A 27,724-nucleotide genomic window follows, 5' to 3' on the forward strand; every position below is an offset into this window, starting at 1 on the left:
CCTGAGGTTGATTGGAATTTAGTGTCAGAGTTATGGGAAGTCCTGTTCCATGGTGGTTTCTCTGCAGGTAGTCCATGCGTCCTATACTTTACAAATTTTGGTAGGGCAGCCTTTGCTCTGATAAGTCAATTTATACATAGGGAGAGCAATGTTCACACTGTTTTTCCAAAGTGGTATTGTGGGAGGCTCTTGAAGTTTCCATTTAGGAGTAATTGCTTTCCTTGCGTAGAATAGAGAGACGAAAAAAGTTAAATTTATATTGGTATGGACTTATATGATCAGTATGTCCCAATAGGTATATATCGGGGGACTTAAAGAGATACTGACACCAGAAATGAAACCTTTTTTTACATCTATCATAACATTGTCTTTGCATGACCTTCATTTTTGCCATAAAAGTATTTGCCCAATGCTTTTATATTATCTGTCTGATCCCCCATATTCCCCTATAAGGGGGCAGCCATATTTGTCCAGCAGGAGGCCGTTAGCATTAGAAGCTATAACTGACAGGCTGAGAAGAGACAGTCAGGCTGGCAAAACAGTCAGGTTTAGGAACTTCAAGTAACAATTATTTACAAAAGCAAATCTCTCAGCGTAAATCAATCAACATGACCTAAAGGCAACTTTTTATATACATTCATATTTTGAGGAGTCGTTATTTAGTGTCAGTATCACTTTAATGTTGGGGAAAGCAAAATGGATCTGAAGGAATGTAGCAATCTCATCCCAGTATGTAGTGATTACCGTACAGGTCCAGAAAGAGTGTAGATTGGTGCCTGGTGCTGATTGGCATTTGAAGCAGAGGTTATTGAAGATCATACCCATAGAATGTAATCTTGCTGGGGTGTAGTATAGGCTGTGGATCATTTTATATTGGATGAGAATGTCTGCACTATTGATCATAGATGCTATGATGGTATCAGTGATATCCTCCCAGTCCTCTATATTTATTGTAGGAATGCCCGGGTCCCATTTATCATAACATTTCTCTTATGGGTTACCCCTTTGAGCATTAATCAGACCGTAGACCTTAGACAAACGTTTCTTTTTGATACCTTAAGCACTTTCTCCAGGGCTGGGGATTCCAATTTGGGCACATTTCAATTTTGTGTGTTTAGGGCATTTCGTATTTGAAGTACCAAAGTACCAGCCTTAAATGTAGCTAGAGGCCAGCCACTTTGTGTAGTGCCACGAAAATGAAGGTTGGGCAGAGACTCAAGTGAACCAGCTACTGTGGCTGTGGTTATAGTGGTGGCATTTTCTACTGATGGGTTAAACCAACCTGCTAGATGTGTAAGTTGGGAGGCCAAGTAATACAGATCTACCACTTGTAGTGTTTTTTGTGCAGTGGTTGGTGTCCCCCCACCAAGGTAAAATAGGGTATCATCTGCAAGGTACTTACTCTCCAGCCCTGAATTTCAGAGTCATTGCAGACTATACAGGCTAAGGGCTCTGTAGCAATGGTGGATTTAAAGGGGGGTCGATTACAACCCTGCCTTGTGCCTCTACTTAATGGGAAGGGTTGGGAGAGTCTGCCATTAGCTTGGATTTTGGCTGTAAAGCCTGTATACAGTATTCTGACCCATTTAAGGAAGTGTGGCCCAAATCCCATACGTTCCATCGTAACCCACAGAAATTCCCAAATGCAGGGATTCAAAAGCCTTACTTATATTGAGGGCTGCAATGTCTCCAGAATTTTGGGTAATGCTTGCAAATTTTAGATTGGTACAAAGTGGCGGTGGCTTTCCAGGCATAAACCCAGTTTGGTCAGGGTGGATCAGTGTCTCAATGACCTCAATGACCTGTGTCAGTCTTAAGGCCAGAATGTTGACCAGGATTTCGTTATCACATGTAAGGATAGATATAGGTCTGTATGCTGCACAGTCTTCTAAATCCCCCCCACCTTGGGAATTAATACTATGAGAGCCTCTTTTAAAGATGGAGGTAAATGACCTTGTTTAATGGCTTCTTCATCTAACATCAGTAGCCTAGGTGCAATACTTTACTGGTGTATTTTATAGTATGTGGCAGGGATCCCATCAAACCCTGGGGTTTTCCCATTGGAGAGAGCAGAGATGGCTACCTTAATCTCATCTATGGAGATGGGTAGATCTAGAAGCTGTTTCTCAGTTTGTGTAAACATTTCAATTCTTAGTCTTGTGTCTTGCTTAGAATATAGATGGAATATTTGTTCTTTGTTTGCTTTTTCCCAATAGCTTTAAAGTTTTAATTAATCACATCAAACATGCAATATTAAAAATTGATAGAATTGGCCATTTTGCCTACAGGTAAAATATGTTCACCTTGGATGCTTTTATATGGTTTATTTTAACAGGAAAATCTTTAATTACAAGTTTTTTTTTTTGCTGGTGCATGGGTTATTTTATATACCGATATTGCTTATGCTTCTTTGCTTTAAAGATATATATAGTTAGTAAAATATAAAATGATTTTTAGCGCAAAAAAGTATGGTAAAATACACGATTTTTAGCACTAATTGCTAATTACTAACCATCATTTTTTTCCAATTTGGAGGATCCTTCTTTTGCTTTGAAACTTTAGAGGGAGTTCCTAACACAGGCAGGCATCCTTTTTTGCCCTGTGCCCCGCTCTGAGAGTGAACCCCTCTCTCTAAGTCAACACCAACTCCCAACTAACTCAACTACTGTAATCCCACAGCCCTTTTATTTGCTGCTCACCTGCAGCCTAATCCAGCAGCTACTTACACCTGGTCAACTGAAAATACTAAATGGAGTAAGGAATGGAAAGTCCTTCCTACCCTCCCTCCATTCACTCCCAGAACTCATTTATCTGGCTTTTCCTAAGCTGCTAACAACATCACTACTTGTTGCAAAACCAGGCATTTACCCTGGTGCTACATGTATCCTACCTTTAATACTGGTGGAAAATACACCAAACAGTAATCTTATTTACTGTGTCTCTCACAATGTGTAGATTTTTTATCTAGTGAGACACATGCCTCCTTTTCCACATTCAATTACAATAGTTTTAATTCTATTTCTTTTTTTTTTGTTTGTTTATAATCCCCATACTAATACTATTAAGCACCATTTTTGTTCTAGGGAAAGAACTATTTACTTCTGTAAGTCCTTCCATAATCAAGGAAATCAAATAAATAAAAAGCCATCACCATATATTGAGCAGTGCCCTATAGACAGCAGCTTATTGATAGTATTTTTGTATGCATACACTCTTTGGTTTAAATGTCATTTTGTTCACAAAAGTACTTTGTAAAGATGCATTTAGTTTCTGTACCAAATATTTTCATAAAGTAACAGGAAATGTAATAGGTATTCAGAAAACAAATGTTTCCATATTTTAGAGGACAAGTAAAGCCTAAAATGTCAGACTCTATATAACAGAAATGATTCAGGACTTTGAAGTTGTGCACAGGGCTTCACCATTTTGGACTTTAGTAGAATTGGGAGTGACACTCACAAGCTCACTGTGCTCAGTGCACTGGAACAGCTGGTGTGTTTGAAACACTACTATAGTTTATATAAGTAAGCTGCTGTGTAGCCACGGGACAGCCATTTAAAGGAGAAAAGGCACAGGCACATAGCAGATAACAGATAAAACACTATTGTATTCTACAGAATTTATCTGTTATTTGTTATGTAACCTGTGCCTTTTCTCCTTTATTCCAGATTGAATGGCTGCCCCTAATTTAAATAAACTATAGTAGTGTTACAAACACACAACTGGAACAGTACATTATATTTCATTTACTTTAAAAAACATTAATTGTTTGGTGTTACTGTTCCTTTAAATTTGGATGCTAATTGCACTGGTTTCTGAGCTGCCATGTAATAAGAATCTGAATTAAATACTAATCAGCCTTTTATCGTGACTTTTATATTCTATATATACAGTATATTGTGAGTTGGTCCCTAAGCTCAGGTATTGTAACTAACTAGCACCGACCATGAGCTGTGAATCAGCAAAAAAAAAATACAAGATACTGGAAAGGTGACTAAAATTAAGAAGCATCATTATCTAATGATAGGAACTTTATGTACCAGATAAACTATATGTCCACTATATGTTCAATTTCCAAAATATTTACCTTTTTAAGTTTTGTTTTAAAGCTTACGGCATATGGCGGCAAACTGAAATATGCCATTTACTTCGAAGCACGTGATGAGACTGGTCCTTCAACGTATGAACCTCAAGTTATAATTAGAGGAGGACCCCATGCAAACCACAGAATCATAGTGAGAAATATGGCTGCCCCACAAAATGGCCAGCTAACAAGACACGACATTGAGATGACAGAGGTAAGGGAGTTTTACCATGAACATAAGCTATTTACAGGTTTGTCGTATTAAAATGCAAACCATGTCATTTATTTATTTTGGTTGCTTATTTCAGCATGACTGGAAGTATCTTGGATCAGTAGATGGAAGACCTGTTTCCAGAGAAGATTTCATGGATGTTCTATATGATATTCAGTATATCCTTATTAAAGCTGCCTATGGCAGTGTATTGAGGCAAACCAGGTAATTACACTCAATGAGAAATTGAATGCTATTTATTTATGGTTTAATATTATAACTTGTAAGGTAATAAGATACAGAATTTGCTCCAGTTTTAGACTTATTTTCAAGTTTGTTTTTCTAAATCAAATAAACTTGCATATTGAATGGTCATTATTTATTAATAAGGAAAACTCGTTCAAATAAAAACGGATTTAAAAACTCGAAAAATTTGAGTTTGAGCATATGGCCTGGCTTTGCTTATGACAACTCCCATTGACTTCTATAGAAATTGAAAACTTTAGATGGCAATTTTTTTTTGCACTTAATAAATACCAGACATTCAAATCAATAACTAGAACTTGAGTTTCTTAAGCACAAAAAGATTCTATCGAGAGAAAAAAAATCAATATGGGCCATTAAAAAATCACTCAAGCAACGGCTGCAACTATGTACATGCATTGGGCATGCCAGTGCTTTTATATTGGGGAGGATGTGCTTCATCCACAGTTGAAGCTTCGGTGTACAGTTTTAAGTCATTTAACTTAAATCATCATTTTTCAAATTATTTTTCATGGTGATTGGGAACTAGCAGGCTAATATTCACAAAGCTTCTCAGACAGGCAACAAGTAGCTCTGTGCTCCCAAAGTTTATTATTATGTAAATGTAGCTCTCTAGTTGTAAATAATTGCTGTACACAAAATATTTCTTTACTTTTGACAATGATGAAAAGTGATTTTTTTTATTAAATACCCAGTGACTTGCATATGAAATACTGGCATTCTGCTCTGAATAAAAAATATATGTGTTTTACCATTTTCCTTGAAAGAACATTTTCTCTCTGCAAATTACAGATACTTATAGCAATTTGTCTGAAGTCTAAGTATGATGGTTTTTAGATGTCACTTTACTAAAGGACCACCCTTGATTCAGACTTCTGACACACACAACACTCCATTGAAACAAATAGTGTGCTGTGTATGTTGTGTGAGCCAGATGATAAAGTGTTCCATCTGTAAGTGCACCCGTTAAAAGACATTTTTTCATCTTCTTGCAATTTCAAGTTAAGAGCAAATGTTTTTACCAGCTGTCTATACTCCAGATATTATAAGCAACATGCCATTTCTTGGTTATTACTCCCCTTTTTGGCAGAATAAATATTTTTCCAGTAACCTGATGACCCGTAATGGAGTGTAGCAGGGACATGACAGAGCAGTGGGGGGGGTTGTGAAGCCACTCCTAGTTGGTGGGGATTGGTGGTTTTGGAAGTCTCAGGACCAGGGACGTCATCAGGGATATAAAATTGGATAGGAATCTTTCCTGCTTCCCCTTCTGCCTACCCCCTCTCCCTATACAATTGTGTTGGTGCCGTAGTATTTGTGGCAGGGTAGTTACGTCTGGGAAACAATGATTATGTTAGGAAGAGAGTTGTATGGTTAATTGGTGGTTGGCATGCCTGGCACATCAGGGGTAAAGAAGCGTACCAGGAATTGAATTTGGTTGGGGAGTAGGCGGTTCGGAGCTAAAGTGGCAGCTGGCAGCACTAGATGCATTGTGCAGCTATAGGGTTGTACTCAGTTGTTGAAGAGTTTGTAATATTTATGTTATGTTGGGCTATGTTTGATATATTTATGATATGCTTATTTGTTCTTGATGTTATGTTTTAAATAAAAACTTCACTGGATATAATAAATGTTCTGTGGCCTTTTCATCCCACAAATTGGTGACTGTGTGTTTTTGGGAATAAGGAGAAATGTAAAAAAAATGTTCAGTTCATAACCTGCACAGTAAAAATCAAGTAAACATTGCCTTGCATAAATGTAAACATTCTTTGTTTTCTGTTTAGAAATTCTTTGTTTCTATTTGTAGAATTTCTGAGATTTCACTGGAAGTGGCAGAGGAAGGAACATCCTTCACCATAAGCCCCAGAGCATACTTGATCGAGAAATGTGAATGTCCACATGGATATTCAGGACTGTCATGTGAGGTAAAGGGTTATTCTCCATAGTTATAATTAAGGTACAGATTTATCAAAGAATGATTTGGGATTACAAAACAGCCTATCAGTTAATTTAATGGGGCATCACAATCAAACTGAACAAAACAATTATGTTATGTATCATTGCCTGAGCCTTTAGGAATTAAGAATGACTGGTCAAAAAATTTTTAGCAAACATTTGAGTTTTGTAAAATATCAAGCTAATCAATTGAAAAATTCACAAATTCGAAATAAGCCTCCATGAGTTTTCCTCCAGTGCATTTGATCAATGATTGAACAAGTCACTTTCCTAAAGTCAGTCTGATTTCTTCTGATTGGAATACAATTCAACCAGAATGTATTTGCTTTAATAAAAAACCAGGTTGTTATAGATCAATCCATAATAATCAATGATACATTTTTAGATTTGCCTTCAGTGGGGTTTTCATTCCGTAAATCATGACATATGTTTTCCTCATTAGATCAAATTTGCTCCAGATTTTCAGATGGGTGACTTTTCATTTCTCTGTTCACTTTGCTTTAAGCTTATCAGATAAAAGACAGAAAAAAATGTTTCTTTTAAGTGTAACTAAAGTTAAACTTTCTTAAGTATGAATTAGGTTAGAGAGTTAGACAATTTAAATATCCAAGATGGAAGAAGGCAGGCACTCCGGAAATAGATGAAAAAAGCAGTAGCTCAGAAAATGAGGTAAAAAAAAAGTTTATTTAAACTAACACATGTTTCTACAAAGCTTAACGTGTTTCGTATCTACATGGTACTTAATCATAGGCTGAATGGAGAATCACATACAGGGGGTATTTAAAGCAAAATTAGCCAATGGCTTCACAAGAAAAATCAACCAATCAGAGTGTATTAAAGTTAATTGGATGACAGTTAATGTTTTAACATTGATTACACAATTCAAATAATTCTGTCAATAATTGCCATCTTGTGAAACTGAAAGGTAATTTCAGACCATTTGCCCACCCCCTCTCCCTATATGACCAGACCATTTGCCACCTGTGTAGGAAGGAATTTTACATGAGCAACAAAATGGCCTATGTAACGTTACCTTTAAATACATTTCTCTGGAACCAAGCAACTGTTTCATGTCCAAAGTTAAGAATTGTTCTGTAGATCTGCCTATTTGATGTCAGAGTACCTCTGGCCACAATAAACATTTACCCACAAGAACTCTACCAAGAACTTTATCAGTGAAATCAGGATGTGTCTCTCATTGTAGGCAGGGAGAATATTTTGTTTTATAAATACATTGCTATACACATTCATTTAATTACAATATTTAAAAAAAAAAAAATAATATTCTATTGTAAATTTAATTCCTGCTTTCCTTATGCAGATCTACAGAAAATGTAGTTTATTGCTTTGTTTCTGAGGATTCCAGTACAGGTATCGGACCCCTTATCCGGAAACCCGTTATCCAGAAAGCTCCGAATTACGGAATGCCCGACTCCCATAGACTCCATTTTAATCAAATAATTCAGAATTTTAAAACTGATTTCCTTTTTCTATGTAGAAATAAAACAGAACCTTGTAATTGATTCCAACTAAGACATAATTAATCCTTATTAGATGCAAAACAATCCTATTGGGTTTAATTAACGTTTTATTGATTTTTTAGTAGACTTAAGGTATTGAGATCCAAATTACGGAAAGACCCCTTATCCGGAATACCCTTGGTCCCGAGCATTCTGGATAATGGGTCCTATACCTGTATAACAATACAATGAATAATAATATGTATTCTGGCATAATCCACCAACTACAATTTACAGCCAGTGCCTATTCTAAGTTTGGAAACCCCAAGAAAAATTCCTTAAAGGAACAGTAACACAAAAAAGTGAAAGTGTATAAAAGTAACTAAAATATAATGTGCTGCTGCCCTGCACTGGTAAAAGTTGTGTGTTTACTTCAGAAAGTCTACTATAATTTATATAATAAGCTGCTGTGTAGCCATGGAGGCAGCCATTCAAAGGAGAAAAGGCACAGGCACATAGCAGATAACAGATAAAACACTATTGTATTCTACAGAGCTTATCTGTTATCTGCTATGTAACCTGTGCCTTTTCTCCTTTTTTACAGCTTGAATGGCTGGCCCCGTGGCTACACAGCAGCTTATTATATAAATTATAGTAGTGTTACTGTAGCAAACACACTAGTTTTACCAGTGCAGGGCAACAGTGCATTATATTTTTATTACTTTAAAGCTCTTTCATTTTTTAGTGTTACTGTTCCTTTAAAAACCAAGTTTACCCAAATTGTAGCCAAAATATTAAAACACCAAACCTATACAACCCTATATCTTCACTTCCTCTATCTTGCTGCTTTTCCTTTTCCTCAAGGTACAATCTCTCAACCTCTTCAAAAAGAAACTCATATCCTACCCTTTGGAGCACTAGAACTAAATCTGGTCCAGTTTTGGCCTTGAGCATCAGTGCCAAACCTAAATGAATAGTAGTAGCTTTGCTCTTGTCTTTCAGTGTGTACATTATCCACCCACTTAGATTGTAAGTTCTACAGGGCAAGGACCTCCTTCCTCCTATGCATTTTATGACCCTTAATCCCTCTATATTTTTATTTATTTATTGCACTGTTTGTCCTCCCTGTTTATTTCTATATTTTAAAAATGTACTGCTCTGCATGCATCTGGTATTTCTAAGGGTATTATGTCAACATGTTATACACATTAATTTTATTGCAATATTTAAAAATGAATATTGTATTGTAAATTTAATTCCTGCTTACTTTATGCAGATCTACAGAAAATCTAATTAGAAGTTAATTTATTGAACTGTGTTGTTGAACTTGGATTGTGTTGCAATTTGTACAGTATAAACATTAATGGGATACTTGTTTGTGTTGTCAAAATATCAATAGAAATATTTATTTATATATTTATTTTTAAATGTATTTTTCAGGCTTGTGCCCCAGGATTTTACAGAGTAGCTCCAGCAACCCCTGGCAGAAGAACTGGTCCTACATTAGGTACTTGTGTACCATGTCAGTGCAATGGGCACAGTGATATATGTGACCCACAATCTTCAGTCTGTCAGGTATGATTCAGCTTCCATAGTGATGCTGTAAAACTAAAACTCCCACTACCCTTTTAACAGCTTTGAGCTGCAAAACCATATTGCATCCATTCAGACTTGACTTAAGGTACTTTTAAAAGGTTGTTTTCCTGTTTATAATTTTTTGCCATGATGTTCTGATCTGCAAAATTTAATACAGAGCTGTCAACCCTCCCAATTATCCTTACACATTTTAAAGGCCGTCTCCCAGTCTTCTGACACTCCCAGTTAGTCCCCTGATATTTTACCTAATCTTAAAAGTGTGTGTTTGTGCACAGTAATTGATTTTTATGGAGATCTAATATGGCTACAAAACTGCTTTTGCACATACATAATGATGTCATTAGTCCACACCCCCCAAACACTGGAGTTTTACCTTACCAATTTCACTTACAATAATAGTTGGCAGGTGTATATGCCATTTCCGAAACTGCAAATCAGGCTGAATCGTTAGGTGGAGGTAAAATTTCTATTGTTTCTATATCTGATTATTCAGCCATGAACCTCAATGGAGGGTGGGAACGATCTTTCCTGCAACCAATGGTCGCACGAAAGACTGTTATTTCTGCGTGTATGGCCACCTTTAGATATAATTCATACTTCTTGAAGGCAAAACAATCCTATTGGGTTTATTGTTTAAATGATTTTTTGATAGACGTAAAGTATGGTAATCTCATTTACAAAGAGACCCTTTATCCAGAAAGCCCATAATCTCAAGCATTCTGGATAACAGGTTCCATACCTGTACTGACTATTTTTTTTTAAGTTGTACTTGTACAGTAGCCTTGGATTTAGAGGACTACTTTTTTAGTGGACTCTTGGCCATGCACCGGCAAAACTAATGTTAAGCATGTTTTTGTCATTGCATCACCAAGCTTCTTTTAGAATAATGAAGTTTAAACATGATATGCGAGAGTAAAAGATGTATATCAGCACTGAAGATATGGCCATACTAGGCAAGCTGTATATCAGAAGTAAGAGGTGTTATAGAATGAAGGCATTATTTTCTTTTGATCTGAACTGTGCTGAGAAAGCAAAGGCGCAATCCAACCAGGGCTGACAGTACAGGGCAATAGTATGCTGCCATTTCAATTTTGATGTACTTAGAATCCTTACCAATCTATTTGTTACTGTCTTCAGGCATGTAAGCACAATACTGCGGGTGATCACTGTGAAAGGTGCGCACCAGGATTTTATGGGATTGTTAGAGGTTCACCAGATGATTGCAAACCATGTGCTTGTCCCTTGCTAATATCCAGCAACAAGTAGGTTAAACGGAGCATTATTATAATACTGTTTTGTTGGTCTAATGACTTTGGTGATGTTATTTTCTCAAGTAATCCTGTAGTTTTGTAAAACAGATTGGTTTGTCCTTTTCTGCCTTTCACCTTGCTTTAATTTGCATGATGTTAAGCTTGATAAATCATTAAGAATGCACATATAACAGTGATGGGATGAGAAGCAGAGTGAGGTCTGGGTTTCAAACATGCTGTATATCTCATCATAGACATGTATTTATGTATAGACATGTATAAAAGAGCTGCACTAGAGTCCACTGGTTTCCAAGACCCTGTATTTAATCACAGCTTAATTTAGCTTTCATAAAATTCCTTTTACCTTATGCAGTAACTATTTGTCAAGTAGTCAAAAGAATACAGCATACAATGGAATTTGGGCGTTGCTTGGTTGTCTGAATAACACTATATTAAATATGTGGTATCTCTATCACAGAGCTGGCTGTAAATATCTAAATTATGGTATACTTTCCTCTCCATAAGGAGAGATTAAGAAGGTGATCAGAGGGTGTACAGTATGTCAAGAATAATCAATTCCAGTCATTGTAGACAGCAAACTTTTGTCTTCACCAGAACAATATAACTTTAGCAATACTGTGCATTAATGTTATAATGTGATAAAATAAAATTGTTTACAATAAACAGTCAGCTAATGAAAGGCAGGGTATAACTTTTTATAGCTCAGAAACATAATCTTATTTATTCTTGTTGCAAACTTTTCCCTAAGCAAATTATTTTCTAGCTATCAGTTTCAAAAGTGTTTGTTCATGTAAACTCAGCATTTCAAAAAATGGTTATAAGCTGTGGATCTATTGCGGCAGCATCGGAAATGTGTTGGATAATGAGTTTGTGAGTAGTAGATCAATTTGTTTACATTTTTGCAAAGTAGTAATTTTATTGCCTTTTCAGGCTCTATTGATTTAATGTTTTGAGTAAACTGCAATACTGCCTGTACTGGGACACAGAGGGGGGGAAGAGACTAGAAAGGAATTGGTTACTTTTTAGCATCAAGAATCACCACATTTATTTCATAGACCACCTGATGAATTTAATAAAACATTAACTGTCTGATTCTGGAATTGGCAATGTTGGCATGTAGTGACAGGAAATGTAACAGAAGAAAGGTTGTATAGTATACAGTATATATATATATATTTTTTTTTTTTTTTTTTTTTTGAGAAAATAATTCCACTTGGGTACAGTTCTCATATACACTTTTATCATGGTTCATCATATTATGCAAAGGTTGTGTTTTTTTTTCAGAATTAATAGGTATAGAATAAAAGATTTGCCTTTTGCTCCTTTTTATTACCAAGTCATTAATAAAACCATATTCTGATGAATTCTAGTTTCAGCCCAACATGCACCTTACAAGGAACAAATGACTACAGATGTACAGCTTGCCCTCTGGGATATGAAGGCCAGTACTGTGAAAGGTAAAACTTGGCAAATAAATAAATAAATAAATAATCACATTAAACCATTAAGGCAATGACACACATGGCCTTTTGTGAGTGGTTGTGTAATCATGCTTCTGTGGATTCAGTTTTTTTCCTACTGAATAGGATTTATAGACAGAAACTGTTTTGCAGAATCTGATTATGGCACTCTGAATTGTTGATTCCATAAGCCTATGCTATTAAAAACTAGGCAACAGCTATTTGTATGTGCATTACATACCTCATTTCTATTGTGTTTGCTGTATCTAATTCCAGATGTGCATCTGGTTACACGGGTAACCCAGGTGTTCCAGGAGGTTCATGTCAGGAATGTGAGTGCAACCCTTATGGTTCATTGTCTATGATATGCCATCCAACCACCGGCCAATGCACGTGCAAGACTGGATCAACAGGGTTGAAGTGTGCAGGCTGTACTGATCGGCATGCTCGAGAAGGCCCAGTGTGTGTATGTACGTATACTAACCAAACTCACCCAAGCTGTGTTTGTTTTACTCTAGTTTGCAGTTGTCTAAAATGTACTTCAAATTCACAGAATTGTGTCATGTTACTTGATAAAAATGAAATGCATGGTTAACTGTGTTGGCAAAATAGTCAACAAGTCTTTGCCCATGTATGACCTGATTAACAAGTATGTCAACAGTCGCTAAAGGGGGTATATAGTATCTAACATTAGCATTTGACATTGCATTATACAGCTCTAGACATAGCAGAAAAGTACTTGTAAATCTGTGCTACTTTGGAAATTTGCCAAAAACCTTATGTTTACCATCCAGCGCTTGCTACGCATATCTTAATATGCTTCTGGAGAATAAACATTAGGACATAACCATCACTTATTTGTAAGATGAACGCAGACAGAGAAGTTTTAAGGGCATCTCAGACTGTTGTAATTTTCACAGGTCACAAAATCACAGTTGTTTTTAGCCCCCATTTGAAGCTTCTCATTTTTATTATAGGCTTTGTATTATAAGTCTTGGTAGTAGATACCAGGGATTCTCTGTTATGCATGAAGCAGGGTGAAAAGTGCAAAAATCAAGGCAAACCATCATATTTTTTGCACCTACAAATGCTAGGATCTGCCTCTTCCCAGGAATACAGTGCTGTCTAACTTAAGAAGCACTGTATTTATGAGGGTTGGGCTGAGAGAGACAAATGGACATTATCTATCCGACCCTCTACTCACACCCTAACTTGCACGACATCTAGACATGCAAGTGAGGGAGCACTAGTGGGCACAATATGAAAATGAGTCGTGTACCGATGAACTGCACCTGCCAGCAATATGCTTTGCAGCTTTTGCCAAAGTTTTAATCAGGTGTGAGGTGCAAAGTAGTAGTGCAATTTAGCTTGTGTTCAGGGCACTATATTTAGTGTGTGGACACACTTCTAGACTTTAGACCTTGTTGATAGTATCATTTTTCATATGTGCAAACAATGTCCATCTTTACACCAGGGCTATGTGTGAGTCGGCATAATGAAGATTTTAGAAATTTAAAAGGCTGAAAGAAAAACTCCTGCAGAGACTTACTGCAAGCCAGCTGTATAACTTGGTACTAGAATTGAGTGTTCAAGGGCTTTCATTGTTAATATGAATGATTTAATTTTGTATGAGGAGTATTATGTGTCCTGGAGCAGAACAAGTTTAAAATTCAATTCATTCATGCTCATTAACACAAAATACCACTAGCAAAATATTATATTCCTCAACACTCAATCTTTTTAATTTAGCTGTAAATTATAGCTATATTTGTCTTAGACTTGCCTTTACTTTGCACAGTTGGACTTTATGAGCTCTGCCCTTCTACTTAAGTTAATAGGTGTAACTGAAAGTAGTTGCAAGTCCCATTTGATTTTCTGGATTACTTAAGTAAGGCTATATGAAGATAGTATGAGAAAAAAGACACCATTAACCTGCCATTATTAATCAAGTTCTGTGCAGTTATGGTCCATGTAACAAAAGACTGGATCTGGCACACTTGGAGTCTAAGAGGATGTGCCTACAGATACTTCCCTGCACACTGATGGTGGCCACAGGTTTTTTTTTTCTTTTGGTGAGTAGCCAACTGCATTTGTATTGGTTTGTACTGAATTTTCTTTAAAGGATTTTGGAAAAATGGCCCTACCAATAAATCAGTGAAGGTTAACCATCAGTTTTTGTTATTCTAGTACAGCTTTATTTTTAAACTTTTGAAACCTTTTGGGATAATAATCATTGGAATTATTGTAAATATGAATAATCTCATTTCCAGTGATATGCCACTGATTTTAGTACAAAAACCTGGAGTTCTGTGACCGGATAAAGGAACTGAAAAATATGTAAGCAAAATAAAAAACAATAAATATTTTGAAGGGTTTAAATCAAGCTAGAAGACAGTGAGGAAGGATTAGGAAGGATTAGGAAGGATTAGCATGCACATCTTATTCCAGAGGATGCTTTTCTTTTGGACCCAAATTAACCCCAGGACTTAATTATACAGGCTATACCACCACCAGAAATGGTTCATAGTCATATTCAATCAGAGCACAAATAAACAAGAGCCAGTCTAAGGCATAGCAAAGATGTGAGCTTACCCAATGAGAGTTGGGTAACAAGGTATTGAGAGCTAGTTAAATTATCATCACAACTGGCAGTAGATCAGTGCTGAACAATGCCATAAGTAACTACAAAAAACAATGTTTATAACACTTTGAAAAATAATAATGCTCTTAATAATGCTCTTTTTAAAACAGCAAGTACAATATAAATATTTATATCCTGAAAAAATTGCAGTGTAAAACTTGTTAAAAGTTATTGTATACAGAAATAAGCCAGTGGAAAGAAAATGACTTGGATTTGGGGAACTGGATTTTACAATATGGTGATGGAATGTTGAAGGTAAAAGTGCTTTGTATGTGGTTATTACCCATGCATGTGTTTGAATTGCTTGAACTTGCATTTCTAATGAACTGAAGTTGCTTGCGTGTTGGTAACAAGAACATCGTATTTTAACAAAAACTTTGTTATGCAACATAGAAACTTCCTAAAAGCAAAGTACTTTTTTGTGGCTTTATTAAAGTTCTCTAAAAGCAAATCATCCCACAAGGCTGAACATTAAAATACATTGCAGATAATCTCCCTGTCTTCAGATTGCCCTACTGTCTAATTAAAATTCATCTAATGTCTAGTGTAATTAATAGGATCCCCCACATTGGTTGATGTAATTTCCATATTCTTAATATGTTTTGATGGCACACTTCGGCGCACTTGTACAAATGTTTTCCAATCGTACTTGGAACAATCCAAAATTCGCACTTTAATGAATGGGCCCCTAAGTATGCAATGCATTCACTTGAGAATGAGAATGTGATCTACAAAGTGTGCTTATCAAATATCCCAACCAGAAACAATTGCAATAATAAGCATCCCAGACAAATAAGTAAAGTAAGTAAGTAAACATTTATGGTACACCTGTGGGGCACAATTATGAACACTTGAGCCTTTGGGCTCAAACATTCATATTCCAAAACCACTCAGGAGTTCCAAACTCATGTGGTTTCGGCATCCGAATAGCCAGATTCTTGCAAATTGGGGTTTTCTTTTCCCCGACCAAATAATAAAAATCTTGGCACCTAAAACCTGTCAAGCTTTTTATTTATTGGTCGGGGAAAAGAGAAACCCAACTCGCACAAATTGGCCTATTCGGATGCCAAAATGTGCTGGATGTGGAACTCCTGCGTGGTTTTGGGATACGAAGGCTCAAGCGCTCATAAATGTGCCCCTTAGTCTAATTCATGTAACAAAGGTATCAAAGAAGTCAAATAGATTAAAAACATCTTGTCAATCTCAGAACTTCTCAAAATCTGCAACCAAAAATATTAATGGATAAAATTGCACCGGTACAGGAATGGGATCCCTTATCTGGAAAGTTCTGAATTACAGGAAGGCTATGTCCCATAGATTCCATTATAAGCAAATAATTCTAATAATTAAAGATAAAATCCTTTTCTTTGTAATAATAAAACAATGCCTTGTACTTGATCCCAACTAAGGTATAATTAATCCCTATTAAAGGCAAAACAATCCTATTGGGTTTATTCAATATGTAAATTATTTTTTTGTAGACTTATGGAGATACAAGTTACAGAAAAATCCCTTATCCAGAAAACCCAGGTCCCGAGCATTATAGATCTAGATAACAGGGCCCCTACCTGTATAGCATCTATCAGCTGGAATGCTTGTAAGATAATGTTGATATTGGACATGGTGCTCCATTATTCCACAAAGACCTTTATCTTTGTGGAATAATGGAGCACCATGTCCAATATCAACTAGTACACTTAACAAAATGTAAAAACAACCCATTAATTAACATAAATGTATGCTAGGAAGTTACAGTGCCTTGTCTTATTACAGAATCAGGCAAGAATGAAGAATTGTTTATTTAGACGTTTCACTTTGAAAAAAGGCGTTTCAGATTCTACAAGCAATTAATTAGTGACACTTTCAGAATGACACAGGAAATAAGGAAACCTATTTGCCCTAGTTGCAGAAACAGCTTTTTTTTTAACAATAAAAATAGATGTCAATAAAGGGTTTGACTCTATTTTACATTGTTTAGTGGGGCTAATTATAAGATTAGCATCACAAGCATTTGTAGACTATTATGTGCTGTTTGAAACCCCATGGTGCAGAAATATTGAACATCTGCCTATAACGTTTATCAGGAATAAATATTCTTTGCTGTCCTCTTCACAGTTTGCGATGATGAATGTACAGGGCTCCTTCTTGATGACTTGGAACAGCTAAACCAGATGGTCATGAGTGTGAATCTTTCTGGCCCATTGCCTCCACCTTACAAAACGCTGTTTACTTTTGGAAATCAGACTCAGGAATTAAAGGTAAATGTGTAAGAGACCTTGAAAATAGTTTTTAAAATGATATCTTCTAAATGTGAATTTTGCTACTGATTAAAAGAAAAGTATAGTATAGTATTGTACTAAAGCACAATTTATTTGGGTCAGGCTTTTTGTGTCAGAAAAATTGATTTTGTCCCAAAAAAAAATAAAAATTAGTGATTTATTAGTTTTTTTGTGGTTTCAAAAAAAATATAAAACTGAAAAAAATGAGTTTTAGTAAATCCCCCCTAAGTGTGTAAATTTATTTTTTACACTTTATCAATATGATAAAGTGTTGTTTAGTAATGCTTTACATTGAAACCAAACCCAAAAGATAGTATATACTGTAAAAATGCCTAAGGGCTCTGGCACACGGGGAGATTAGTCGCCCGCGACAAATCTCCCTGTTCGCGGGCGACTAATCTCCCCGAGTTGCCATCACCTGCCATCCCACTGGCGAAAATGTAAGTCGCCGGTGGGATGGCACACGCGGCGGCGAGATTTCGGGAAATCGCCGAAAAAGCCTCGCGAGGCAACTTCGCCGATTTGCCGAAATCGCGCCGCCAGATCCCTAATACTGTGTATCCCAGTATACTGGGATGCAATGTTGTTGTGGAATTGGCTGATATCTCAGCAACCCATTCCTTTACAGCTGACGATTGGACCTATTAAATCATTGTCTTTTACTATATTTGAGTATAAAGTATAATGCAATGCATTAGAAGTGTAAGTGAGAAGAAGTGCTCATTTTGTTATGAGTAACATCTTAAAATACTTAAAATGCAATTTAGAAAAAGGTCAACTTTTTTTTATAAAGGGATAATTAGTACTGTCACTTCAAAAACATTTGCATAATAATAATTGTCAAAAAAATCCTGTAATCACTGCAGCTATCTGTTGGGCCTTGGATTGTGTATAACGAAAAAAAAACAACATCTCACTTTGTTTGCAATAAACTACTGATTAAGTTAGAGGTTTGTTCTTCCCTTTGTGGTATAGCTTGTGCCACTTTGAAAAGAAAAGGCTCTAGTGAAAAGCAAATGCCGAAATACAGAAATTCACTGCAATTCTATGCCTGCTGAAAAACTTAGCTCATTGCTAAAATACTTTTGTTTTTTAATTATTTGTAGTGATGGGCGAAATGTTTCGCCAGGCATGGATTCGCGGCGAATTTCCGTGTTTCGCCATTGGCGGATTGTTTTGCGAAACGGATGAAAAAATTTGCCGCGAAAAAATTTGGCGTGCGTCCAAAAATTGTCGCGGGCGACGAAATAATAGCCGCGCGACTAAACAATAGCTGCGGGCGACAAAATAATAGCCGTGCGACGAAATAATAGCCGTGGGCGACGAAATAATAGCCATGCGACGAAACAATAGCCGCGGGAGACGAAATAATAGCCGTGCGACGAAACAATAGCCGCGGGCGACGAAATAATAGCTGTGCGACGAAACAATAGCCGCGGGCGACGCAATAATAGCGTGCGACAAAATAATAGCCGCGGGCGACAATTTTTTTTGACGCACTACATTTCCGCCGTTTCGCGAATTTTTCGCCGTTTCGCAAATTTTTCGCCGTTTCGCGAATCTTTTCAAAGATTCGCGAATTTTTCGGCGAAGCGAAACGGGACAGATTCGCTCATCACTAATTATTTGCCTTCCTCTTCTGCCTTTTCCCAGCTTGGGTTCACTGACCCCAGCAATTGCAATACTATTGTTTTTTGAGGCTATCTTTCTATTCAGGCCCTTTTCTATTCATCTTCCAGTCTCCCACTGAAACCACTGCCTTGTTGCTATGGTTAATTGGACCAGAAAGCTGCTGAAATTCAAACTGGAGAGCAGCTGAACAAAAAAAGTGAAATCATTCAAAATCCACAAAAAATAAATAAATACAAATTTTCTCAGAATATCAATGTATAAATGAATCTAGCCCATTAAGAGGTCCATATTACAGATATAGAAACAGATATAGAACACATGTGTATATATGCCATACAGCAATCTGCTAGAGTTTATTTACACTGCACATCTTTGCTTCCTGTAGCAATCTGCATGGACTCACCTTCTGGCATCTCTTTCCAGGAAGTTACAAAACAGAAGCCCTGCTTATTCTTCTGCAGCTTTCCCTTCAGTTTAATATAAACCAATAAATCTCCCAGCTAAGTGCCGGCTGATAGCAGGAGGGATCTAGTGTAATTGTCAGATTTTCTTTCAAAAAGCCACCTTTGATAAAACAGAGCAGTAAACACTTTTTATTCATTATTAATTCATAAGCTACAAAAAGGTATAAATATTAAGTAGTTCCACATGTTCTGATTCACACAATGAAGAAAAATGATATTACTAAATAAATGAAGAGAATTTAACACATTTTTCACTTATCATTAGGGTCACAATGCAGGTATACAGCTAAAAACTAAGTGATTCATCCAACTATTTTAGCATTTTACCATTGCAGAACCTCAGTAGAAACCTGCAGATTCAACAGCATAGGATGTTTTCTCTAAGACTTTATTTTTTCTTATTTGCTATAGTATGATTATGGAATGCATAAAATATATATGTTTACCAAAGGGTGACAGGCTTATACTATGCATTTATTCAAATAATAGTGTTATCAGTAAGGAACTGTCTGGAAATCATTTTCCATTTCCACCATTATGAGCCTATTAATGTGAAAATCCAATTAATTCTGAATATGAAAAGAGAAACAAAGTGGAGGGTAGAGACATGAATCACCTTTTATTGCCAAGGTGCTTGTCAAACATGCATGAACCAGAAGAATAGACAGAATGTAAACACATCAATACTGAGCTGATTTATCAAAGCACTTGTGGGGAATGAAGAATAAAGCAGAACAATACAGTGTAAAGAATCCTGCATATACAGCTGAATCCATACAATATGAGCTGAAGTATAAAATGCCATTGAATTCATGAAGGGACTAGGCAAATGAGTATAATCAGTATAGTTTTTACACAGACAACACGGGTCTATCTTGGTTCTCTGCTTAGCATATATTTAATTTCATATGACTTGTAAGCAGTTAGTGTATCTGTAATACTTTGCTATTTTATTAGTAGGTTATATGTACAGTGTTTCCTCCTTTTTTTGAGAAGGAACAGATCTGCACGATGGGTGTGTTCCTAGACTGGGTAATGCTCTACAGTTCTTATCTAAGTCCCTTGTGACCATGTATTAGTGATAAGCAGATCTGTCCCATTTAGCTTTGCTGAAAAATTAGCGAAACTGCTAAAAATGTGTGAAAATCTTTTGTTCATGCGCATGATTTTTTTTACGTTGCATCCGGTCATTTCAAATACAGCGATATGACAATCCAGAAAATGTAGAATCCACTATGTGACAATCAACATCTCCTCCTAGCCTTCCTTCTGTACAGGCAAATGATTACTTCCGGTTTTGGAGTGGGGCAAGGAGGAGATGTTGATCGTCGCATAGTGGATTCTGCATCTTCTGGATCACTATGTCGCCGTATTTGAAATGACCGAATGCAACGTTTAACAAGGTATTTTCTAATAAAGCATTCAGAATAATAAACGCTGGGAAGGATAGGGCAGTTATTGGTGCAGGGTAGAATAGATTTTTTTACTTTAACAATTTTAGTGTTACTTATCCTTTAATGTCAATACAACTTTTTTATGCACAACTTTTTTTCAAGTCAAGTCAGTGGACGTTTTTTTCTCACTCCAAATGCATTTAAGTCAATAGCCTTTTTTTTCGGCTAATTTTTTTCACAGCAAATTTTTGAAGAAGTTCTGCAAAAAAATTCACTGTTGATGAAATGCAGAATTTTGCAGCGAATCAATGCCTGAAAAAAAATTGTTCCACAAAACCTAATTCAGCTACATCTGTGAGGGTCCTTCCTGAGTTTAAGGGTTATTATAACCTGTTATAATTCTTCGGTGAACTCAACAGACTGCATTGTTACCAAAAGTGGGCAGCATTATTCACCAAAGATAGTACTTGAGAAACATTCCACAAACTATAGTATTCTCTACTTCTATTTTAGCTACATGTCAAGCAGATACTGTTTATGGACCAGAAAGAAACAACTTAAGTTTAAATGTACTCACAGTTATTGTTTATGGGGAAATGTGTATATATATATCTCTTTATATTTCTAGAAATGTCTATATATTTCTATGCCAGTGAATGAAAAACTGTAAAGAACAAGTATTTTTTCTATCAGACATTTGGATATGAACATACTATATCCATACTATCGAAACAAACTATATAACTGCTAGAAGCACCCACATAGAATCAGTTGCAATGTGCTTACACAGTCAGTATGGCTTCTTGTAGCCCCAGGTGCACACTGTACCCACTGTCCAGGCAAATAAATGCAAAAATGATGAAAACAGCAGCACACAGGTTAGTTAGAAAAAAAACGTGAAACTTAACTCAAGTGCCAAAGGCAACGTTTCAGGAAAGCTTTTATGTTACTGCTAATTCATTTTCCGTGAGAGAATCCTTATTCAAAATATCAAATGTATATGTGCAACAGTCACATATTAGTTTGTACTGTTGCTGGTGATTCTTAGTAAATCTTATGTTTGGTACACTAATAGACAGTGGAGGACTTCAATAAGGGATCATGTCATGGTACCTCATTTTCAAAATAAAAAAAAGAAAGTCCACAATTTGTTAAGTCCCATAAGTGCTCCTTTTAATAAATCTATTCAGTGTTTAGGAAAAATAGATATTTAAAATGAACCAATACAGATAGACTGTAGTCAAAGATGGAAGGTCTTAGCATTTGATCTGTGTATCTATCTATGCCTTTGTCTGATTGTCTACTTATCTGCTTATTAATCTTTCTTTTCAGTCTCAAGGTTAGATAAGCATGTAGGGACAAGCAGATATGGCTCCAAAAATAACACTGCTTTACAGTGATTTGCTACAAATCCATGGAGACAAATGCACACAAGATCTATCTGCATTTTCTTATAAAAATATACACAGTATTCTTGTAACAAGTGTATACAATTTGAAAAAAAAACAAAGTTGCTGAAAAAATACATCATTAGATTAGCTACAGGCATCCATATTGTAATAATATATATGAAATGATGGATGAAAACCAAGTAAAGATGTTTGTATTTTCATCAGCAGAGTGCTTACAGACCTTAATTCTCTCTTATTAACTTTTAGCATTTACTGTCTCCTCAACGAGCTCCAGAAAGACTGCTCCAGCTGGCACAAAACAACCAGGATACTCTTGTCATCGAGATGGATGAGCTACTAAATAGGGTAAGGATCTTTTGTAATATTAGTAAGGATCTTCTGAAACTGGCAGTTAGCACGGCTTAAGAGCATACATATCAAACACGTTTGCCTTTGATGTACCAGGTATCCCAGTGGATTCCATTTAAATAAACTGTGTATTTCTAAATGCAAATGGACAGATGCCAGAAACTAGCTTTTGGTAAATGCTTTTGGCATAAACAATGTATCTTTGCTGGTCTGAACTCCCAGTATTAACATTTAATATACTCCATTTACATTACGTGTCTCTGCTGCAGGGGAAAACTTAATTAGATCTCCAGTTCAAATTGTCTTGTGAGTAAACCTATTAAAATAATGCAATGGAAAGGTTAACACCATTCCCATAAAATGCTTTGTGTGACAAATTGCCTCTGAGATCATTCTTATCAGCTTCACCAAAAGAGTTTATATTTTACTGTATTTCATGGTTTTCAAACAATGTTAAAATTCAGTACATAAATACTGAAAATATGTATGGATCTATGTTCCATTAATAAATCAAACTGGTACATAGGATCTGAAGCTAAATTACTGCATTTAATTATTGTTCAGTATAATGAGAATGGATGGGCAGGACAAGATGACCAAAAAGACTGTCCAAAAAATTAAAACCAACAATGCAGTTAATACAGATTCTATTAAAATAAAGTGTACCTTTCTAAAGTATTCTGAATAGAACACAGTAACTTGTGCTGTTTATTGTACACTCTCACACTTAGGTGGAAAAGCTGGTGCCATTTGGTGCCTTTTTGGTGGTACAGAAAATGTTAAATACAAGACATTTTAGCAGTTTTCTACAAGATATTATGCTTAGAATTGTACAATGTACTTCTAATAAATTGAAAGCAAACTACAGTTATTGTTATCATTAAAACAGTACAATCTACTAAAATATGAACAATAGGAAAATTTGAAACATGTATTTTCCACATTTCTAGTAAAGGTATGGGATCCCTTATCTGGAAACCCACTATCCAGAAAGTTCAGAAAGGCCATCGCCCATAGACTCCATTATAAGCAAATAATTCTAATTTTTAAAAATGATTTCCTTTTTCTGTAATAATAAAACAGTACCTTGTACTTGATCCCAACTAAGATATAATTAATCTTTATTGGAGGCAAAACAAACCTATTGGGTTAATTCAATAATTAAATGATTTTTAGCAGACCTTATGGGGATCCAAATTACAGAAAGACCCCTTATCTGGGAAAACCCTAGGTCCCTAGCATTCTGTACAGGTATCGGAGCCCTTATCCGGAAACCCGTTATCCAGAAAGCTCCGAATTACGGAAAGCCTGTCTCCCATAGACTCCATTTTAATCAAATAATTCAGAATTTTAAAACTGATTTCCTTTTTCTATGTGGAAATAAAACTGTACCTTGTAATTGATCCCAACTAAGATATATATATAATCCTTATTGGATGCAAAACAATCCTATTGGGTTTAATTAATGTTTTATGGATTTTTTAGTAGACTTAAGGTATTGAGATCCAAATTACGAAAAGATCCCTTATCCGGAATACCCTTGGTCCCGAGCATTCTGGATAATGGGTCCTATACCTGTACTACCGTAAGGAGCCTATTTATTATGCAGTGTAAAACAAAATTTGCTGAAAAAGACAGTGTAAAAAGCTGTGTAAAATAAATTGAGAAGTTTGCCACCCTAACACCAGATTTTACGCCGTTATTTTACATAAGTTCCGGTGGAAGAAAAAAAGCGTAAAAAATTATGCCCATTTTATGCTGTTTTTTACATGGCAAAGCCAGGCGATGTGTCACAAATGTTGTTAATGTTTTTAATACAGCATAATAAATCTGCCTCAAAGTCTTCATTGCATTTGTCCATTAGGCTGGTTGGTAGTGCAACACATAGACAATTAAGCTATGGGGGAAATATTTTTAATTAGACATTATAAGATTGTGATTTCTAGTTGATCATAGTGTATTTTTCAGTATGTTTATTAGACATTATATATATTTATTTCTTTAACAACTCCTTTTGTTAACATAACCAGTCAAAATCTATTTGTAAAATACATACTCTATACTAACATTCATGCATCCAGTTTGCACTCTTCAGTTTTTAAAAGCCACATAAACATATTGTTGGTGCTCAAGCAAAACCAATGCACCATACGTGAAGAATTTACAGCATAGTCATCTGTGAAACTGTTGGATGTTATGTTAAAATAAAGTAAGAAATAAAGTTAAAGGCAGAGTAGCTGCAGCTGGCTACCTAATAACTCAGAGAAAGAAAATAATAAAAAAATACCAGAGAATGCAGGTTGCTGTATGCCGTGTGTCGTTACACAGCTGTTTCCCTGGTAAATCTAATGGGAAATACTATTAACGATAATGATATCCAGACTTCTGAACAGTCAGAAAGTTGCCTACTCCTGAAGCTGGTTTTATTGAGGACAACAAAATGAGGCTACCTTACAGAAGAACAGTAGTAATTTGATATTTCATGCCTAATTTACCAATGTGTTTTAGAAACATGTTTTGGTTTAGTGCTAATGGATTATGTTGTCAAAGCTTATACACTGATAACCAATAACTATTTAGTAGCCGGAAATAATGGCGATTTTTTTTTTATTGCAAGTTGTTGCTGGAAATTGTGTTTGTCTATCGTGCTTAAATAGAGAGATATTAGACATTAGATATTAAATGTGTAGCCCTATCCAGGTGAATTAATAAAGAGAAAACTAGTTAATGATAGCCTACAGCAGACGATTCACCAAGGAGAATTAGGTGTAGATGTTAAGTGCTTGTGGTGTATAGGCGCTTGGTTGTATAGCCTGAGACAAATGGAGAATCCTTTGGAGTTCATCTTGGATGGTCTGGTACCCTTGTCTGTAGCCCCAAAGTAAATTCTGCTTCAGTCCTAAACTTTCCTTCCATCTCACAACAAGAGTTTAACGAAGTACAAAAATAAAAATAATCAAAAAACGGGAGTTCAGCAGCATTTACACTATTACAATTAGTGATGAGCGAATCTGTTCCGTTTCGCAATAAAATTCGCAAAACGACCAGAAAATTTGCGAAATGGTGATAAATCCACAAAACGTGTTTGACACGTGACTTTTTTGTTGCCCACGTCTTATTTTGCCTTGACCGCAACATTTGTTGACGTGCAACTAATTTTTCTGCGGCAAATTTTCATGAAACAATGGCAAAATGCGGAAATTCACTGTGAATCCATGCCTGCCGAAAAAATTTGTTCATCGCTAATTTCAATCATCCCGCCGTCACTTTTCAACATGGTGATGATGGCACAATACAATATCAAATACAAAGTAATTTGTATCAAATTACAAAGTAACCAGACAAACACAAGAGCATAATTCAGAGTTCAGACAGAAGACAAGGCAGGTAGCAAATAAGCATAGCGAGCTAGCTGTAAAATCAATAAACCAGAGATTCTGATGGGAGAAAATATATCCAGACCTATAAGTGGACACTGACACTGGATTGCACTGGATATTAAAAGGTTAATATTTCACAAAAATGCTAAGCAGCGGTCATCATGACTTTGTGGATCAACATGATCAGATCTAGTGTAACCTGTGTGTGATTACACCACAACATACATACACAGTAAGAACTGGGCCTTAGAGAAAATAATGATGAAATAAATGCAAGCTTTAAAAAAAAATATTAAGATATGGAAAAGTTCAGCCTGAACCCATGGCCTGTGATATGTTAATTTTGATATGATAATTTTTTTTTTATATAAATTATGCTTTTTGAATTGCTTGTGAATTTACTTTTATTTCTAAGAGTTCTTCTGTCTATCATCTATCTATCTATCATCTATCTCTGTGTGTTTATCTCTCAGTGAAGTCATGGAGTGGAATATCTATCTATATATTGTTTTGGTGGTTAAAAATAACCTTAGCAAAGTCTGAATCACTTTATAAGAATCATATATTGATTTTTGTGTCCTTCCCAGAATGAGACTCTGTACAAAGAATTACATACTCTTCCTCATATGCCTGTACCGGGAGAAAGGTTTTCAGACTATAGACATATTTCAGTCAGTGAACAAATATGTATTTAATTCTATTCATTCCCTTTTTCAAATAAAGTATCTACTATTGTATCTCAAAGGTTTCCCATCACTGATTATGAAAACAGCAGTAAATCAAACCCACTGTACAAACACCAGGCAAAAACTCATGTCTTTCTTAGCAAATAAAAAAATAATACAATTTATGTGCTATTGAAGGCCTGATATTTAATTGCTTTGTTTATATAATCAATAGGCTATAGATTTGTATTCTACTTTTTATTTCATTATTATGAACAAAAGTCAACCAAGATTTTTATTTTCAAATGCTATGCCTTGTATTTCAACATATAACTGCAATTCTCTCAAACAACTGGTAGGCTGCTAAAGTGACGGCAGATGGAGAGCAAACTGGCAAGGATGCAGAAAGGACCAATGAAAGGGCAAAACAACTGGAAGACTTTGTTAAAGAGACACTCCATGCTTCTAAGGGTAAATCAAACTAATAATATCATGTATCTTCATATTTCAGTAATTAGGTAATGTGAAAAATGATATCTTAAAGACCATAGACACTGCTCTGTTCCAAATAAACATTTGCATCATACACACGCCAAACCAAAAGTAGACTCTAACATGTAGGGATTAGCCTAGATGAAAAAGTAAATTAAATAATAAAACAGTTTAAACAGAAGCTAGAACACAAGTAACAGATGATTAAAAGCAATAGAAAAAAAATGGAAATCCCCCCAAAAAAATAAAGCCAGAGATTGAGTCCTAGGTGGTTACATATTCTCACTTCATAGGTTACTTATGCTAGTTAAAAAAGAATAATCTGTGTCACAGAAATGCTGGCACTGCAGCTCACCTCAATTGCATTCTGGGGCTGATGCACTCTGGCATTTCTCACCTATATGGGCTATAAGCAAAGGCCACAACTAGTTCAACCACCCTGTATGTATGTATGTATTTATATATGTATGGCAATCACTTTCTCCTGTTTAGTGGTTTGTACAAAATTTTTGTATCTTATTTTATTTCTGTTCTTTTTTTTCTTCCTTTTAGTATTTATCTTCTCCTTTATCAGTTTACCTACTTTCTACCTTACTCCACAACTCCTTTTAGCTTTTAGGCTAAATGGCTTTTCTTCACTCCACTTCTCATCCCACCTATGCTCAAACCCTTCATCTTCAAAAGTGAAATGGAACACTCTGTCACAGGCACAGAA

The 27,724-nt window shown here is 35.7% G+C and overlaps 1 protein-coding gene across 9 annotated transcripts in view; it reads left to right on the forward strand.

Moving 5' to 3' along the window:
- Positions 1–27,724, forward strand: part of lama2 (laminin subunit alpha 2) — a 337,794-nt gene that overhangs the window by 232,620 nt on the left and 77,450 nt on the right. For 6 of the 9 annotated variants that reach the window (XM_018094209.2, XM_018094212.2, XM_018094210.2 and 3 more), the window contains 10 exons: positions 4,110–4,298; positions 4,393–4,520; positions 6,367–6,484; positions 9,416–9,550; positions 10,709–10,833; positions 12,213–12,299; positions 12,579–12,772; positions 17,059–17,201; positions 22,371–22,469; positions 26,877–26,988. In XM_018094209.2, coding sequence (XP_017949698.2) covers positions 4,110–4,298; positions 4,393–4,520; positions 6,367–6,484; positions 9,416–9,550; positions 10,709–10,833; positions 12,213–12,299; positions 12,579–12,772; positions 17,059–17,201; positions 22,371–22,469; positions 26,877–26,988 — 1,330 coding nt within the window. The remainder of the gene's footprint in view (positions 1–4,109; positions 4,299–4,392; positions 4,521–6,366; positions 6,485–9,415; positions 9,551–10,708; positions 10,834–12,212; positions 12,300–12,578; positions 12,773–17,058; positions 17,202–22,370; positions 22,470–26,876; positions 26,989–27,724) is intronic. The other 3 variants (XM_018094213.2, XM_031901992.1, XM_031901993.1) reach the window with 1 other exon arrangement.

Source organism: Xenopus tropicalis, chromosome 5 (assembly GCF_000004195.4).
Source record: "Xenopus tropicalis strain Nigerian chromosome 5, UCB_Xtro_10.0, whole genome shotgun sequence".
Taxonomy (NCBI): domain Eukaryota; kingdom Metazoa; phylum Chordata; class Amphibia; order Anura; family Pipidae; genus Xenopus; species Xenopus tropicalis.